Source organism: Archocentrus centrarchus, chromosome 12, assembly GCF_007364275.1.
Source record: "Archocentrus centrarchus isolate MPI-CPG fArcCen1 chromosome 12, fArcCen1, whole genome shotgun sequence".
NCBI lineage: Eukaryota > Metazoa > Chordata > Actinopteri > Cichliformes > Cichlidae > Archocentrus > Archocentrus centrarchus.
The window spans coordinates 17,808,848-17,827,425 of NC_044357.1; the positions used below are offsets into that span (position 1 = coordinate 17,808,848).

At 38.4% G+C, this 18,578-nt stretch overlaps 1 protein-coding gene across 1 annotated transcript in view; it reads right to left on the reverse strand.

The window, feature by feature from the left end:
* The window catches only part of grin3a (glutamate receptor, ionotropic, N-methyl-D-aspartate 3A), a 60,562-nt gene that overhangs the window by 26,890 nt on the left and 15,094 nt on the right, over positions 1-18,578 (reverse strand). The window contains 3 exon segments of the mRNA XM_030742945.1: positions 1,727-1,872; positions 3,415-3,798; positions 4,588-5,257. Coding sequence (XP_030598805.1) covers positions 1,727-1,872; positions 3,415-3,798; positions 4,588-5,257 — 1,200 coding nt within the window.

An 18,578-nucleotide genomic window follows, 5' to 3' on the forward strand; every position in this document is an offset into this window, starting at 1 on the left:
AGATGGGCTTCCATGTTTTCCTGGTTAGTTCCCAATGTAAAGCCCTGACATTGCTGGGTGTGACAGGAGCAGCGAAAAGGGAAGCCACACGTTCCATCACTGAAGCAGCAAAGAAAGCCACAAGGTGGTATTGGATTAAGAGGGGAGGCACTTTGCTTGTTGCTGCTGGGATGCAAGCTGGGACTTGATCACCCCAGCTGGGTCACCTGGGACAGGGTGTATGATGTTGAAAGACCTGAAACCCCCAATGAACCTGGGAACATCACTGAAGAGGCATCCCAGAGCATCGTAGCAATGTATCTTAAAACTGCTGATTAGATATTTGCGGACCCTTACAAAGGGGTTGGTGAGTGTATAAAACAATAACACACGCATCAACACTGGAGTGAATGAAAAAAATTAATCCTATCAACAAATTTATATATATATATATATATATATATGGAACAATTCTGTGCAGATGAGACAGTTTTGCATACATTGTGAAAAATTTCTCTATACCTCTAACATTTTTTTTTTTTACATTTTCAGGAAAATAAGGCTTCTAGTGAGTGCAGACACATGAACAGTTTAATTTGCTAGCCCTTAATTTCCGTTAGAATACATTCAGTTACACTCAGATTAAAATGAATATAAATACATATTTTTTTCTATAGAGCAGTCTCATCATGAAAGCAGATGGCATGGAAATTAAAGATAAAAATAATCTCTGCAAAGCATTGTGTACTTTGAAAAAGTTGGGCGATTCTTGTTAGGAAGGGAAAAAAAAGAAAAAGAAAACATTGCTCACCAGAGTCAGCCTCGCTCTAATTACCCCTCAAATAAACACTGAAGCTGAAAAGACTACATTCTTCCATCCCACAGGCGGTACATCAAATTAATTATCCAAATATGACAAAAGTCATGATCCAAAGTAAAATCCAAGAAAAACAAGTATATTTACACTTCTGTGAAAACACAAAAGTCTTAGCAATTAGTGCAGTACTTAGTAGTGATATACTATCAAACTATTAATACACAAGTGTCTTACATGTACATATATATGACATACTGCAGAATCATTTAATTCATGTTGCCATGCCTGGCCCCTAGTGAAGTAAATCCCAATGCAGAGAGCTGTATTGCGACACATTTGTATACTGTCCTGTTGCCAAGTTGTAATTTTCTGAAGATGACATTTTTGCTTTCTCTCTAATCAGCATTTTCCAAGCTCAGTAAAAAAAAAAGAAATCTTGCTTCATTCGTTCAAATTGTGTCCTATGCAGTCCTGTTGCCTTTTTTTTTTTAAAACTATATTTTGTTATGCTCCGTGGGGATGCTAGTTGAATGTTGAAAGGGCTGAGGATGACAGCAGTGGCAGAGAAAAGAGGAGGGTAAGATCTGAATGTGAACAGGCAGGCTTGTGGTGGGGAATGACAGCAGCAGGGATGCAGTTTTCTTCTCTCTTTTTTTCAAATCTGACTTTCATTGCATATGTGTGCACTCTTTTTTTTTTATCAAGGATGATACAGTTTCTTTTTTTCCACTTGCGTAACCAAACAGAAGTTGATTTTCAGGGATGATGACTAGAGAAGCTATCTACCTGAGTGGATATTAGAACAGCTGACAGCAGTAACTGGATCAGTAAAAACTGAGCATTCGTAAATCAGTAAATGCTTAGTGTACTCCAAAAGATTTATGCCTGCCTGTATGCTATATGTGGCCTTTATGCATCTTATAGTCTTACTTGAGATGATGTATGCCATCTGGTGTTGCCGGGACATTGTATCTTCTCATGTACTCATGCATCTCGGGGAAACTCTTCTTGACGTAGTCCTCTGCACTACTTTCTCTAACTGTAGCAAATCGGAATCCCTGAGAGGGATGGTGCAACTGCAAGAAAGAAGAAAAAAAATAAGATACCTTTAGAAGTCCTTCAAAAAAGTTTGTTGCTTTAAATTTTCTTTGTTTCTTCATACTAATTTGTTTCTTTTCTTTTTTCCTTAAACATGCCGACTCTAAACATTCCAGCATTCTTGTAATTCAGTGACTTAATGAGCTGACAAAAATCAATTAATTACCTTGAATCCCATGTGCCCCTACAAGGGTGTTTAAAATTTTTTACTCAGCAAATATACTCTTTAATTAAAGACAATGAAACAGCATAAATACAAAAGCAAACAAATAACCCCTAGCCATTTTAAATACTTGTTTAAATGAAACATATGAAACCTGAAAACCAAAGTTATTATAAGCTGTTATTATAATTTAGGAATATGAATTAAAAAATGAGAAGACATTAAAGCTCCTAAAATACATCTCATTATCACGTTGAATATTTATAACTTAAGAACTTCAACTACAGAACCTACACATACAGTACACTGCAAAAGTCTTGGGTCACCCCTTATTGTTTTATATTTTGTTTCCAAGGAGCCATGTGGTTTTGAGCAATAGTTCTCCAGGCTTTTTGAACATTCAAAGTTGTTCTTTGGACATTGGCTGCTTTTTCACTCATTTTCAGTCCAGTCCTTCTACCTGACCATTTTCAGAGGAATGTTCTTTAGGTTTATTAACCCTCTTAACACGGACCTATGAATCATTCAAGCGTAAGAAAGGCACTTAACTCATAAGATGAACCGTTGTTGTGTCTACACATAGCAGGAAACGTAGCAAAGAATCAACACAGTAAATTCTATTGTTAGGTGCTTTGTTACCATTAGCCTATTGCAAGAACTCATAATTTATTCTTGTTTCTATAGATCAATTTCAGGAAAATGCCAAAGATAACACAATTTGACAGGCACAAAACAATACTTTGGCACCAATGAAATGATTCCTAAAGAGATAATGGCCAAAAACTTGGTATATCTTATTGTCTGCAGAAGAGACAGAAGACAGAGGTACAACAGTGAGTGTCTACAACCATCTGTAAAACACAGTGAAGGCTCTGTCGTGGTTTGGGGCTGCATTTTAGCCACTGGTGTTGAGAATCTTGCCAAAATTGATGGAACTGTGATCGCAGAAAAGCACCTTCAGAGTTTGATCAACCATGTATTACTATTTGGAAAGTGTCTGATTGGCAAAAGCTTTATTTTTCAGCATGACAGTGGTCCCAAACACTCTCTCAGTGCAGTAAAAGCATACCTGGACAGACAGGGGAACACTATCAGTTATTGATTTGCCTTCCCAGAGCCTGGACCTCAACATTATTGAAGCAGTGCAGGATCATCTTGACAGAGAATGGAACAAAAAGTAGCCATCATCCAAAGAAGAGCTTTGAATGTCCTTCAAAAAGCCTGGAGAACTATTGCACTAACTCACTGCACCTATTTCCCATTTTCCTAGTAAAATATAGAAAAAAAATCATTGGTGACTGAAGACTTTTCCACAGTATTGTACTGTTACATGTTTATGCCCTCTTTTTTTTCTTACCTTTGGATCATGGATCCCTGACAGTTGCTCATAGGTTTTCTCCCCAACCATTACAGCGGCCAGGTTAGCAGTGTAGGTGGACAGACAGAACAGACAGAAGATGGCCCAAAGGTTCATCAGCAGGCGCCCAGTCCAACACTTTGGTGGCTTGATGGCCACTGTTCTTCCAAAGAGAATGGCATAGCACACGTTAAGTGCTGAGGAGAAGGAGAATACTCTGTCGCGGTTGCGTCCACGTGGCGTCATACCAAACGGGCTGTGCCACTCATACAGGGTGAGGAAGATGGCAGTGACATGGAGGGAGACAAAGATGCCGAGCCACATAGACCAGTGTAGAGGCCACATGAAGGCACCGATGGGTGCGGCTGTATCACGAGTACGCACCTGGGCAGGTGGGGATACAGGATTGAAAAAAACCTCCATAAGTAATATTGCAAAATTGAAAAGATGTTGTCATTTTCAAATTTTATTGTTGTTCTTAATGTTTCGTAAATCAAAGGAAACAGGGTGTTTTTGGAACAAATAAATTAGGACCAATATGTGAAAATCCTGTCAGCCCACCTCCCTGTCCTTGATCTCCCTTCACTACAAATAAACTCTATAATAATAAAACCAGATCACAGTGGGATGGTGCAAATTCATTATAGTACCCTTGCTTCAATTGGAGAAAATTGGTTTCACAGTCCAGTGATTGTGAAGCAAATGCTGTTTCTGACACTGCTGCTTGTAAGAGAGATACTTACAGTGGAATGGGAAAAAGAGAAAAATACAGATAATAGAAAATACACCCACTGTAAATAAAGCAGAACGTTTACATCTGTAGCAGCATGCTAGGAAAAAGAAACAATAGTGATTTCCACCATCCCTGTCAGCTATTGAGACTAGCTTCAGTAATTGAAATAATAAGCTCTTTCTGCAAAGCCGTACAACCTCCAGTACAGCCCCACATATGGGATTCCATTAGAATTCAATAATGTATGTTTGCAGTGGTAAAACTCTGCCATATTGATACTGACCGCCTGCATATCAAGAGGAGTGAGTTGAGGTGAGGTCAATGACACACATCAAAGAGAGATGGGCTAAAGAGTAACAGAAATGAGGAATAAGAAGTGGAGGGTAAAAAAACTAAAGAGGAAAAAAAAATGAAGCTAGAAATTGAAGATCAGCACTGACCAGGATTCCCAGGCTGGTGGAGAAGAAAGGTGAGGTGAAGTCAATCACCTGGCTTCTGGCTGAATTAATGCTAAAAGATGTTACTGCCAGGTGGGCAGCGCCACTGAGAAGATCACCCACCAATCCTGTCCAACGACCATTCTTAAACCCCCCATATTTCCCATCGCCAACAATGTAGAGATCAAAAGTAAAACCCATGTCCTCCCCCAGCTTCTCCAGTAGATCAATGCAGTAACCATAGCAGCATTTCTTCAGGTTTGTGGGAACCGATCCGTTGGTTCCTCTGAGGTTCTGGAAAAGTCCTTCCAAAACCGAAGATTCATTGGTAAGTGGGTCCAGGCACAGCTGCCCGGCAGGACATAACCCGTCCGAATCCACCTCACGGGTAAATACAAATGGGTGCTCCACCAGTGTCACCACTCGCATGTGCAACCGTGGTGGTCGGCGCCAATCGCCTCCTCCTCCAGAACCTGGATGGTTTGGCCAGGCTGCTGGGTCCATGAGAACTCTCCCCCTGCGCCAGCGTCCCAGGCGGGTCCAGGTTGGCTGGCCTAAAGGATCCAGCTGGAGAGACCAGATGTAGTGATGGGTCTCTGAGATGACATTCTGGCTCTGACTGTCGCTGGATATAAAACCGCTCTGGCCCTCAAATGATGTGTTGGCTACAAATCTGAGGAGAGTGAAGGGAAAGAGAAAATGAGAAGTGTCAGAAAAAATGGCTTGAGGGGAGCAGAAGAATCAGAGGACTACAGAAAATTTCTAAGTGCACACAGTTTTAATTCGATATATGCTTAATTTCACACCTCATTAAAGGATTAGGAAAATATTTAGCTATTTTTCTGTTTTTTTGTTTGCAAAAAATGATACCCAGTGAAAGACATCAATCAAATGTCAAATGCTGGACTTAAGTTCAGACTTTAAGTTCAGTATCATAGCACATTTTATTCACTGTAGACAATATTCTTACAAGAAGATTCAAGAGTACAAGTTTGTAATTTAATTTGATTTGATTTGCTTTAATAAACCAAGCACAATGAAGTCTGTCTCTGATGCCTGCTAATACTAATGTAGATGAATGCTAGACTTTAAAAGTGACATGCTGCCTGAGAAATGCATGCTCTCAAGTGGTTGACTTAGAATTATACTAAAAAGTCAATATGTTATGTTCATGTATGTGCAGTCAATTAAAATTTTTTTTTTTAAATGATCAAATAAAGACATTTAAAGTATCAATTTAGTTGTTTTAATATAAATATTTGGTCTGTGTTAGTTTGCACCGTCTCCTCACAGCAACAAAGTCCTTGTTTCAAATCCACAGGCTGGATCGAACCTTTCTGTGTGGAGTTTGCATGTTCTCATGCTTAGATGGTTTTTCTGTTTCCACAGTCCAAAGACATGGAAGTTAGGTTAACTGGTGTGAGTGTGTTTTGTGTCTCTCTGTTAGCCCTCCAACAGCCTACTGACCTGTCCAGGATATACCCCATTTCTCACTCTATGGGATCTAGGATAGGCTCCAGCCCCACCACCTGAATTGGATGAGTGACGTGCTGTGTGGTTTCCATGGTAAATTGTGGTTTTAAACTGTGTAAGACTGAAATAAGTTTTTACATTTTTCAGAAAGACTTTTGAGCATTCTTCCAAACCCTTTAGCATTGCTATCAAGGAAAAGAAAATGCATTAAACCCTATGTAATTACACTAATTCTGTATGTGTATATATATTTGTGTCATATGTCTAAGTTACCGTCCAACATTTTGGTGATGGGGATTAAAAATATGTCATAACAGAGGGTGATTCACAAGGTGATAGAAAACTTTGGTCTTATTAGAGTGAATACTTCTTAAGCTGTGAGCACCATCAAAATAAGAGCAACACCAAATGCCAACATAAAGTGCAACAATAGACGTCCAGATATTCCCGTGGTGCACACTCGGCACCATTTAGGTCTTCTTCTCTATGCTGACTTCTAACGTTCCATTTTGTTCTCTTGAGTTCAGTGGGTAATACTGTAGCTAAGGACAGCCAAGAGATGCTTACTGAAAAGGATCAAAGAGTCTTTGGTTTAAAAATGATTTTAGGAAAAAAAAAAAAAAAAGGTTGAGTCTGTCTTACGAGAATATTCAGTTGATTAACCCTAGAACACTCACATCACGGGATTTTCACCCACGTGAAAGTGAGAGTGACAGTATTACAAAACTCATGTTAGTGTTCTAGGGTTAATTTGGCTGAAATATTGTGGGAATCTTTAAAAAACATAAAAATCTATTAGAAGGAAACAGGAAATAATCAGCAGCCTCTCTTCTCAACATTACATGCTTTGTTGACTCACTGATCAGATCCAGTCTGATCCTGGAGAGTAAAACAACATCATGCTGGACTACTTCTGACTTTGATGCACATTAATAGCGGTTGTTTGAACAACTGACATTTTTTATGATCAAGTCAGTCTGAAGAAGTCTGAAATATATGATGCTACCCAGACAGTATGGTTGACAAATACTAAAAGGTTGTGCCACTTGCATACGTCTTCCATATGCATACATCTTCTTTATGATTGTGAAAGCTGAAACCCATTTCCTTATATATCTATTAAATACAACAGACAGAGTGAGAGCGCAAGGAGCACAGTTCATATTGTAGAATAAAGTAAATTGCAGGATGCACAGCTGTAAAAAAAGTTTTCTGCTGCCTTGCTTTTTTATTCTTTATCACCTCTATCCAGACATGTTTGGATCTCTGTTCTTGGGATTTATGGGCTTAAATGTCCAATTATGTTTTACTCTTGGTTAGTTCATAAATAATTTCCACTTTATTGGTGTAAAAGCAGCACCAGAGAGGTGCATTATCTTGGCGGCCTCAGTGGCTGTCTGTCTGTAAGTGTGTGTGAGCGTGTGCATGTGTGTATGTGTGACAGCATAAGACAAACCACGGTCCAGTGATCACGCCATCTCCCTCACTGAGCCATGCTACTGGCTGTCTGAGAGTGTCAGATACCAGAACAGACACACATACTCACACCCACACACAAGAAAGACACACACCTCTCTGTTGGAATGGATATGTTTGGATGTAAGAAAACATGCAGGCACCCAGGTAGATGCGCACCTCTTCGATATGCCTTGAGGAGGTAATGACGTACCTGATGTGACCTTTTTCACAATATCTCCATCGTGTCACCTTGCTCACTGAAAAATTTCCCGTTCCACCACCTTGTCAACTTTCCTACATCTTTAACAGGTTTTTAGCCAACCTGACAACTCAAGCAAGCTGTCTGAAGGTCAGTGTTTTCACAGTAGCTTGTAGATGTTAAACTACCTGGGGAGTGTGTGTCTCTCCGGATGGCAGTCAGTGTCACGCTCTTGCAGTTTCCTGACATTGCAGAAAGTGTTCCATGCCAAATGTAAAATGTCACTTTTTACTAAAAGGTCACATATTATAGAATTTAATGTGTTTAGTCAAGACATCTGTAATATTTTAGTATGTTTAACTGTTAAAATCTGAATTTACTGTCAGATTAATATAGGCAGGGTATGTCAGCACAGTGCTATGAAAAGGGAAGCACAGTTTTGTAACAAAAATCAATACAAATGTCCAAGGTAAACCCATCAGTGCTATGAGTATGTGTTATCCACATAAGGAGTCAGTAAAAAAGAAAAAGGAAAAAAAGGTCAGACTGCTGCAGCACCAATCACATAATCAGAACCTCAAGGATAGTCATTCCAACTGGGATTGATCCTGATTGGCTCCACTCATTATGAACTATTGAACTCATCTAATCAGACAAGTTCACGATAGTTAAACTGGCACACCTGAAGGACTACTCTGTCTCTGCTGACTTTGGATGTCTTTGAACACAGAATCAAGCAAAAACATGCTCCGTACAGACAAAAACACTGGGCCACCTACACATTACACCTACAGGAGCTGCTCAGCCATGAAACTCCTGGCACACAGTTTTTTTTTGTGCTGATGTTAATGCCAGACAAGGGCTTGAACTCAGCACATGGTGACCCTACTCTGTAACTTTATGTGGTCTGTCACTCTGTGGTTCCTAAACAGTTTGACTTTGCAATAATGCCACTTACAGTTGATCATGGAATGTCTAGGAGGGAAGAAATTTTACAAAATTAATTACTGCACCTGTTGTCATGTCATTGTTTTATTTATTTATGTTTTTTTGGGTTGTGGGTTTTGTGGGAAGGTGTGCCGGTGGCAGAGGGAGGCAGTCCTTTGGTCTCCACCCATGGTTCCAAGGCTCACATTGTGGCTGATCTGACACACCTGCTCTTCATTTCCCTAATGGAGTGGCGTTATAAGCCGGTGGAGGACTTTCAGTCAATGCCAGGTTGTTGCCTCAGCAAGGTACCCAGAGTGGCTCTCATTTGAACCCTTTTTCCTCCTAAATACTCGGATCAACCATTTTTCTTTTTGCCATTGACTAACTTCCATAGGATCCACTGGATTATGCAAACATGCGAAGCCAAGTAAACCCCGAAGTTTAAGCGGCCACAGACTCCCCCCCCCAGCTCTTTGTGTTTTATTTTGCACACATCCTGAAATAAAATCTGCTCTGCTGCATTTTTTGGTGTCCTGCGCCTGAGTCCTACCTGTGAGTCATGACACCTGTGGTAGTTAGAGATGTCCTGAACACTGTCTCCACCACTAATTACCATTTCAACACTATTTTAGGACTACCTAAAATAAAATTAAAATACCACTATTGTCTGAGTGTGTCTGTTTTTCCAGACATTTCACACTACTGAAGTTTATTTATATAGTTTAAGTTTTATTGGGAATCTTATTTCCTGTTGTGTAATCATTCATCTTACGTGGTAAAATGTACAGTAACTGCATAGATTATTTACTCAAATACAAATCTGTGACAGACTACTTGTCAATAAGTAGCGTAAAAGTAACTATACTATTTAAACCAAGTCCAAATACATATCTTCATCTACAAACTCCATATTACTTACCTCTCAACTAATCATAAAAACATTTAAAAGAATGGTAGAAAAAAATTCTTCTGTCCAGCATAGTGATGATTAATCCAAGGACAGGTACTTGAGAACACTTTGCAGTGTCACTGTCATACAACACCCACAGTTCACTACATCCGGAGCTGCTACATTACTTCCTATGCTCCAAATAAAAGCTATGGTTGAACTTTTTATTCAGTGTGACATGATTCATTTCCACCTCATGAAAAGATAAAATGATGGTATTTGAAGCAAAGGAATCTTGATGGTATTTTAAGCCGAAGAATGACGTCAGAGTGAATCATGTTTTTTATGAAGCAAGACTAACTTGATGTCAACGCTGCTTTGTGTTCTCGCTTCATGCATCACCAAAAATAAATAAATAAATCTTTTTTTTAAAAAAACATAATATAACATATAACCACAAAGCTGTGTCACTGTGTAGGCAAGTTGAATGAAAAGCGCACTTAAATCCATCTTATTCATTACTTTCAAAAATATTACTTAGCAACAATGAATGTTGTTTTATGCAAGAAAACATTTTGCTCTTAAAAATAAAATGTAGGGGGGGAAAAAGCAAATGCTGCTGTCTTTGTAGCAGCATAGAAGTCCTGCCAACTGTATTCCTCCTTGTTAAACCAATCCCAGCCTGAAGCAAACAGAAAGAGTTTCACTGACATTGGTTCAGGGAATACAAACCTCAGAGGGGACATTTATCATATACCATTTTCTATCTTTATGGTTCATCTAGCAGGCACATGAGGGTACTAACCTTTACTTTGATGGGCATGGATCAGTTTAAATGATTTCTATCAAGATGGATCGTCTATGGTGGGGAAAAAAATAAATAAGATAACCTGTGGAAATTTGTCTTGGCACAATATCAGGTAATGAAGGACTTTTGCTCACTGAACTCTATATGTGTGCTTGCTTCTCAGAAAGGTATATGGAGTGTTTTTGTGAAAATATTAAATCTGTCTTAGGTTTAGGTCTTAGGTGTTAGTAGGGTAAATAAATGTGATTTTAATGTTTGCACACTCAGGATACGATTCCTGGTAGGATAAACTATGCCAATACCCAAATGAATATCCAAATAGCCACTGTATTATTTCAGAGTAAGGGTCAAGTATTTGGGTTTAACATAAATTTTTACTTAGTCACCCATCTATGTGATCAAAGATGTGGTTAAAATCAGATTAATTGTTATCTATGCTAATTGACAGTCCTTTTTTTAACCTTAGTTTGAGATCTGTTAGAAATATTTTATATGCAATTCACACATCACTATTTTGTTTGAAAGGAAATTAGTTCATTACCCAATGAGAAGCATGTGCACTTGATTTAAAAATTAAATTAATTATTACAGTCAGAAACCAGGAGTGAACAAATATATGATTTTACTGCTTGTTTAATCTGTTTAGCAACTCCAACCAAGCAAGGGAAGGACCTGTTAAACTTGTGCTTTCTCTACATGTTTAAGCAGCATGTGTGGTGCTGTAGCTCAAGTGATACACATTTGCAAATAATAATAGTAAAACAATCTAAATCAGAGGTGTAATAACTCTGATCAAACCATGCGCTCAGCTGCTCATGTTTGCATGCCCTGCAGCTGCCTTTCCACCCATCTTACTTTTGTCTTGAACCAGTCAGGTTTTCTACTATACCAGAGAGTTTTGTAACACTTGTCCTTCTCTTTTGGATTTAGGGAAATTTGCACTCCAACTAGACTTATTACCCGGGATGGAATTACATTCACCAAGCACAGAGGTTGGCCCTCATCATTTATTCTCTTGCAACTGACAGACTCTTACAAATTCCTAACAAGCCAAAGAACAAGTCTCACTTCTTTTTTTTTGCTTATAGTATGCACCTCATGGAACCTTTTCACTTAACAGTACAATCTAGCAATATTATCATATGACAATATTTTCTTATTTTCTACCCAAATCAGAAATTGGTGACAATGCCAACAGATCATACTGTCATTCTTTAATGACAGCATGATCTGTATAACTATCACAAACTAAAATTAAACAGCTAAAAGGTGTGATGAAATAAAAGTGCTTCATCAGGGTTTGGCGGATTATTATAAAATCTAATGGGTTGTCTGAGCATAAACATTCGATTTTTTTACTATTCCTTACATAAAATATGAAATTCTCTAGAAAACTAGGTTCCTGCCAGCCGATTGCTGTGCAATTTGCACAATGCTGACTTCAAGCAGTCCATTGCTTTGTAACACTATGCAGTATACACTCTTAGGGTATTCATTTCTCATAATACAAAGTAGTGTACCTTGAAAGAATTTTCGCACAGGACCAAATGAATGAATCACAAAAAGTCCAGCTTTTAGAGTGCTCGGCAAATGGAACGCAGTGATAAATAGAAAAAAAGAAGAAGAAGAAAAAAAAAGATCTGGGATGTAAATGTCAGAATGAAGGGTTTATGCACAGCCTGATCCCTTACTGATCTTTCTTGGTTCAAAGCTTGATAAAGCAAATGGAAAGAGAGAGATGGAAATTAAAGCAAAAAATGAATATATCAACTACAGAGTCAAGCAGAATATGCAGCAGTAACTATAAATCAGAGTTAAAATGAAGAATAATTAATTATATAAACTCATAATGTAATATTATATCATAAAAGTGTGTCAGCATATTTAATCTATAAATTACATGGAATATTTTTGAATTAGATAAAATTGAATTTGATACAATTAAATTGTACCCTGTAGAAATAAATGGAAAGATTTCTGAAGAACCATTTTTCACTTGGGGAATGGACTAAATCCAACTTCCTTACAATCGGGCCACTTTACTCACCAGCCACACATTACAGCATGACTGGCTGATTAGTTCTCTATCCCTGGAGCAATTTCAGTGAATAGCTGCCTGTCTACAGTTATGTGAAAAAATAAGTAAAACCCATGAAAAATGTTGACTTTCTCAAAATATTTAAACAAGCAAACACTCAATCCTCTTTGAAACAGTGCCTGCAGATAAATGTGATCTACTCAAACTAGTGGCACATAAAATTCAAATTTTCCAGCCCATCCATTTTCTTAGCTGCTTATCCAGATCGGGGTCAAGGTGGGGCTCGAGCCTATAACCAGACTGGGAGAGAGGTGGAGGGTAACATGGACCGCTCACTATTCATTCACACCTATGGCCAATTTAGTATCAGTGTTGGGGTCATTACTCAAAAAATAAAATGTAGTACACATTAATAATTTTATTAAGTAATGAATTACTCCCCAGAGAAATCAGTTTGTTACAGGTCTTGTTACATTATTTTTGTGTCATTCTATGACATGGCCTGAAATGTGTTGTAGGATAATTACAAGTTCGACTACAGACTGCCACAAATTCTAATGAGGATATAAATATGATCTTCCTTTTAGTTTTGCATGAACACAACGCCAACAACACAAAGCAAAGAGGAAAACCAGAGTTTTCAAAGTAACTGACACTGTTCTTCTGCCGTAGAAACACGTACAGGTAGAAATGGAGGCAACAGTGCTCCAAGGCGGACCACTCATCACTGCCTTTGCTACGTGTTGGAGATCAGACTTTGGCTGCTGGGCTGGGGTCGGTGCACTGTGTTAGCAGTATAGTCCCGCTGTTTCTGTCCCGGGTGCCAGTTTGCACTTCACCATCATGTTCTTGTCTTTTTGAGCAATAAAAATAAAAGTAATGTCCATATCTCCACTCCCCAGAAGTCCATTCCTCAAAAGTTGTGGAATGCTCCACCATTTTCCTCCTCCCTGCACACACACCAATGTTTTTTCTATCTATCCTGCAGATAACTGAAGAACCTTTGTGATGCAAGTCACAACATAACTGCATATAACTGCAAGCAACTGTGATGTGATTACTGAATTTAATATACTAATGTGTTATAATACTACATTACTGGAAAAAATGCGATGTGATTACAACAATGTTTAGAATCACTAATTAACCTAATTAATTAACCTAACATTCATGTCTTTGGACTGTGGGAGGAAGCCAGAATACCCCAAGAGAACCCTCACATGCACAGGAATAAACGCTACACAGAAAGGCTCCAGCCAGCTGGCAAGTTTGAACCCAGACCATCCTTGCTATGGACAGCCCAATCATTGAGTAGTAAATACATAAATAATATATTTATAACACTTTCATAGCCACAAAAATAAGATTAGGGGTTCTAGATTAGGTGGCAGTAATTAGTATTTTATTAAGAAGTGACAAGAGGAACGTGTCTTATTTCAAACTTCTGATATCTGGGGTCTGCTGTTCACTTTGCTAATGACATTTATTAAGACATCCAAGCAAGATCTCAATAGCTGTTTTAGGCTTTAAAAAAATTAAACTACAAGAAGCACCACAACCAGTGCACGTCGGGGAAGCCTTTTCAGACAAGCTAGCTGAAATCATCTCAATTAATGAGAAGCACATACACAACTACCTCCTATTATTTTCTGTTTATAGTCCTCTAATTCCTTGATAAATCCCCCCCCATCCATTTTATGTAGTATTTACAACTCCTGTGTCAGTCCCACATCTGACTCTGCTAGTTTTATTACAGAACCTAGAGGGAAACATCTGGGTAAATATTTAAAAATGTTATTCATGTTTTCCTCTTGACCTTATGGCCAGTCAAAATGTGGCTGTGATAGACTCTGTTTCACAAATGAGTTTGACCTTGCGATTCTCATTCCCTTTTTAAATGATTTATGTGCCTCTTTAAAGTGTAGAGTGACAGAATATTTTTATACAAAAGATTTCACAGTTTGCATAAATCTGCATTTCAGATGTCATTCAGGTGTTTTTGTTCATTCATTTTATATATGAGTGTTACTGCCATTCAGATAGAATAAGCTAAAACAGCTTATGGCAGCCCTTTTTAGTAACATCTCTTTTTTTTTTTTTGCTTTAAAGTCTAGATTTCCCATCCTGCTAAAAATATCCCTGCACCACACATGCACTGGTTTAGCACAAAGCTGATGATTTCTATAGTGTCCCAGCCACAAGCCCCATGACACTACAGCTATCTGGTGACAAATACCTCTATGTGTCAGCTGCTTTTTCCCATTGCGAGAGGTTGATGGCATTCCAAGCAACACTGCTGCAACCAGGTCCATAATAATCATGAAACAGATGTCCCGAAGGGTTCAGTGTTCAACTGAGAACAGCTACAATCTCTCTGTTGCTCATCTGTCACATGGTCTTTGGCTTCAACACTGTTGTGGTGAGAACTGCTCCCTCCAGGTCAACTCATCCACCAAGCACCTGATATTCAGACTCAACAAAAATCTCACTGAATTTGAAATGTATAAAATGAGTAAAAATGGCCACAGTCTTCACTCTAAAATGCCACTGGGTGTAAATGGTGTAAGCCAGTTGTTCCCAACATGGGTGAAAGGTGTTTGTTATAGAGGCTGGAGAAATAATTAGGGAGAGGGTAAAGGTAAACACCTTTAATTATTTTGAGAAAGGAAAACTACTCATTTCACTAACTGGTTGCAACACATAGAGTAGATTCAAACTGTAAGAAAAGGGTCATAAATAAACATTGTTGTTTTTAGGGGGCAGAATCCAGAGAGATAGAGCACTTGTATATATATATAGTATATTGTTCTTGTAGATTACTAAAAGCCTTTAATCATTAGTATTTAAAAAAATGTATTTTATTAAGTCTTACACTGTCATCAGCTTAGTTTTAATAAAGTAATGGAGTTGAAGAACTGCATTTTTTTTTAGTGAACTGTAGTGTCCACTTAGCTTAGTGATGATCATTGTTAAAGCAATTATGTAATTTTACTGATAATAGGTTGAGATTTTGAAGCTTTCGTAGCTTAATGAACTGATTCCCAGTTGGATGTGCATGATCCTGTGGGAGCATATGGAAATGAACAAAGGAGCGCTAGCTTTTTGAAGAGAGAAAAAAAAAATGACAGTAAGATATAGTAGATGATGCACCAAACACTGCATCAATTTAAATGATGTCACTTACACATAAGGAATTGCCAGCACTCGCAGCTCGCCATAATGTGACGTTAGCATGCAAACATAAATGTCAAAATGGATAAACAAAAGTGATGAATAGCTGGTATAAATGATCTGCCTCTGCTACTTCAGGTCATCTTCATGTAAACCTTAAACTTATTTAAAAAGAGAGAGATAAACTTGAAACCCAAGTCAAAAAAGGTCAAACAGTAAGAGAGGAGATGTGAAAATATAAGATTTCCAACATTTACACACACTGATGGATACACCGGGGCCAGCTCAGGGTTCAGTATCTTGCCCAAGGATACATTGGCGTGCGGACTGGAGGAGTCAGGGATCGATCCACTAACCTTCTGATTGATAGATGACCCATGCTACCACCTGTACCAAAGCTGCCCAATGCTAACCTTCTGCTACCACTTACACTCAGAGCATCTATATAACTCAGCAGTAACCTGAGAACCCTATTTAAGCGACAGTGAGACCAATGTTGCAAAATGGGATTGGGTAATTAAAACCAGCTACAGCTGCCTGGTCAAGACCAGGAAAAAACAGGTGGATTTTTCCTAAAATATAAGACATTCAGGAAAGATAACACAACTCTGGTGTGATGTGGAGAAAGAGTGGTTTTCTAAGCATTTAAGCAAATCAAAACCAAGCTGAGGGGAAGACTTCATGTGGGAAGCAACCTGATTACAGTTGTGGCCACCAATGCCTCAAAACTGTCAAAACTCTGGAAAGGCAGGTGGGCTCAGGTGTCTCATTAGAGGCACAAGAGGGTTGTTAATGAGTTTTTTTTTCTCCATTCTGTTTATCCAGATTCATTTTGGTGTGATCAACAATTAATTGCTGGGAGAAAAAAAATCTTGTTGCATTAATATTGTTTTTTTAAATGTTTGCATCAGTATATGTTGAACTCAAGTCATTGTACTGTACCAGTGAAGGTTTATTTGAGTCCATCTGATATTATTCTTGAGGCATAGGACAAAAAGAACCAGCAGCTAAACCCCCAGTCATTATTAAGTGTTGGACACTATAACATGAAAGGTCTTGGATAACTGCTACCTGCACTTGCTGTGACATTTTTTTTAAACTCTGCTTTGGAAGCAAACAGCATCAAAGAACCAGTGCGATTCTGTTTTTGTATTTAGCACCTGTCTAACAATCCTGTGTTACATCCTTGTACGTACTGCTCTTTTGCAAGTGAAATAACTTTGTCTTGAATATACACTGTAATCTATACCATAGACCTCGGGCCATAATTTTTACACATGCACATGTCTTATGTTATACTTCAGTGGCAAAGCAGTTTAGTATTTTGCTGAATCATGTTTAGTTTTAAACTAGGGTGGTTTCAGGTAGGGGCAACCTAATGAGATTTCCTGCAAATGAAAAAGTATTGCAGAAAATAATACTATTTTTAACTTCTGATGAGGTGGGCAGCCTATAGCCCAACTTTAAAGTTTTGGCCTACACACCCTGTTAACATGATCAGAGGTACAAATATACTGTAGCAGAAATGTAAGGGTGCTGGCAACTATGAACGTGAAGCAAGGCCACAAGTAGGCTAAAGTACACTCACAAACTTGTAAAACTTGTGCACTCAAACATAGAACCTGGTCTATTTTGTGTGGCTGAGCCAATATATTGTTTATGTTATTTTTACTGTCTGCCATAAAGTCCGACTTTCTGTATAGTTAAGGTGTACCTGTTGTAGAGGCTTCTTTACAACTAAGAAGGGTAGTACCCTCTCTCTTTCAGTTAAGCTAACACAATAGATGTGTTGGTTTTGGTTCAGGAAAAGAAAAATCAGTTACTTCTATTAAATGTGTCTGAGATTTTCTCCCATTTGCATTTTCTGACTGGCTGCAGGGCACTGAGAGAGAAGCGTGCTTCTGTCTGCATGTATTAACGACCCCCTTAGAGGTGTGGCTGAGGTCATGCTGAATTGATTTGTAGAATTTTTCTTTCGTATTTCTAGGATATGACTGCATTGATCGGGCAACTTCAAACCAACCTCCTTATCTAAAAAGTACTTTTGGTTTTCCTCTGATGAGAGGAAACTAGAGCACGAGACATTTGGCGATGACATTACATTTATGCAATGATATTATCATTGCATAAATGTAATGTCATCGCCAAATGTCTCGTGCTCTAGTTTATGCAATGATATTATCAGTTGCTATTTTTAGTCTGTTTAGAGGAGTGCTTTGTTATATGTATTTTGACAGACACAAAAAAACTGCACAGGTTCTGTTCTGAAGGTTTGGAGAGAGTTTGCCTCTGTATGTATATCAATCGTGCCCTGTAATAATATGTAGATGTTGATTAGTGCAGTAACTGCTGTCCTTTAGCCTGTGAAAATACAGCTGCTATATATATGGACTGCAGCATTAGTTTAGATTAGTTGTACAATATGCCAGTTTTTGTCAGGGATCATATATGGGGCAGAGGGTAGAGTGGGTCATCCACCAGCCGGAAGGTCAGGTGTTAAATCTCCTCCAGCTCCTCTAGCTGGCATGTTGAAGTATCCTTGGGCAAGATAATGAGCATGATGCGTCCATCGGAGTGTGAGCGTGAAGGTGAATGTTAGACAAGATACTTAGGCACAGAATAAAATGCTGCGTGTGATTGAGTGCACGTGGCTTGCAGTAAAAAGCACTTTGAGTGCTCAATTAGAGTAGAAAAATGCCAGGCCATTTATAAAGATGTAGTGATATATTTATAAGCATCTGAATAGGGACTCAAACCAGCAACCTTAAGATTGCCAGCTAGCTACTCTCAGCTCTTTGTTCCTTCCAGGTTTCCCACCTATTAGTTTTACACAGAGTACAGAACACAGTAAACAATACATTAAAGAAAAGAAAAGGAAAAAAAAAAAGATTAGGTGGGTCAGTTTATCTGACCACTAAAGAGCTCTGCCTCACAATAAGATTAAAAATGATTTCAAAAAGAAAAGAAAATTGAAGTTAATGTAATTGTTAGACTGCACACAGAAATATGTTTCATACTGTTGAAAAAA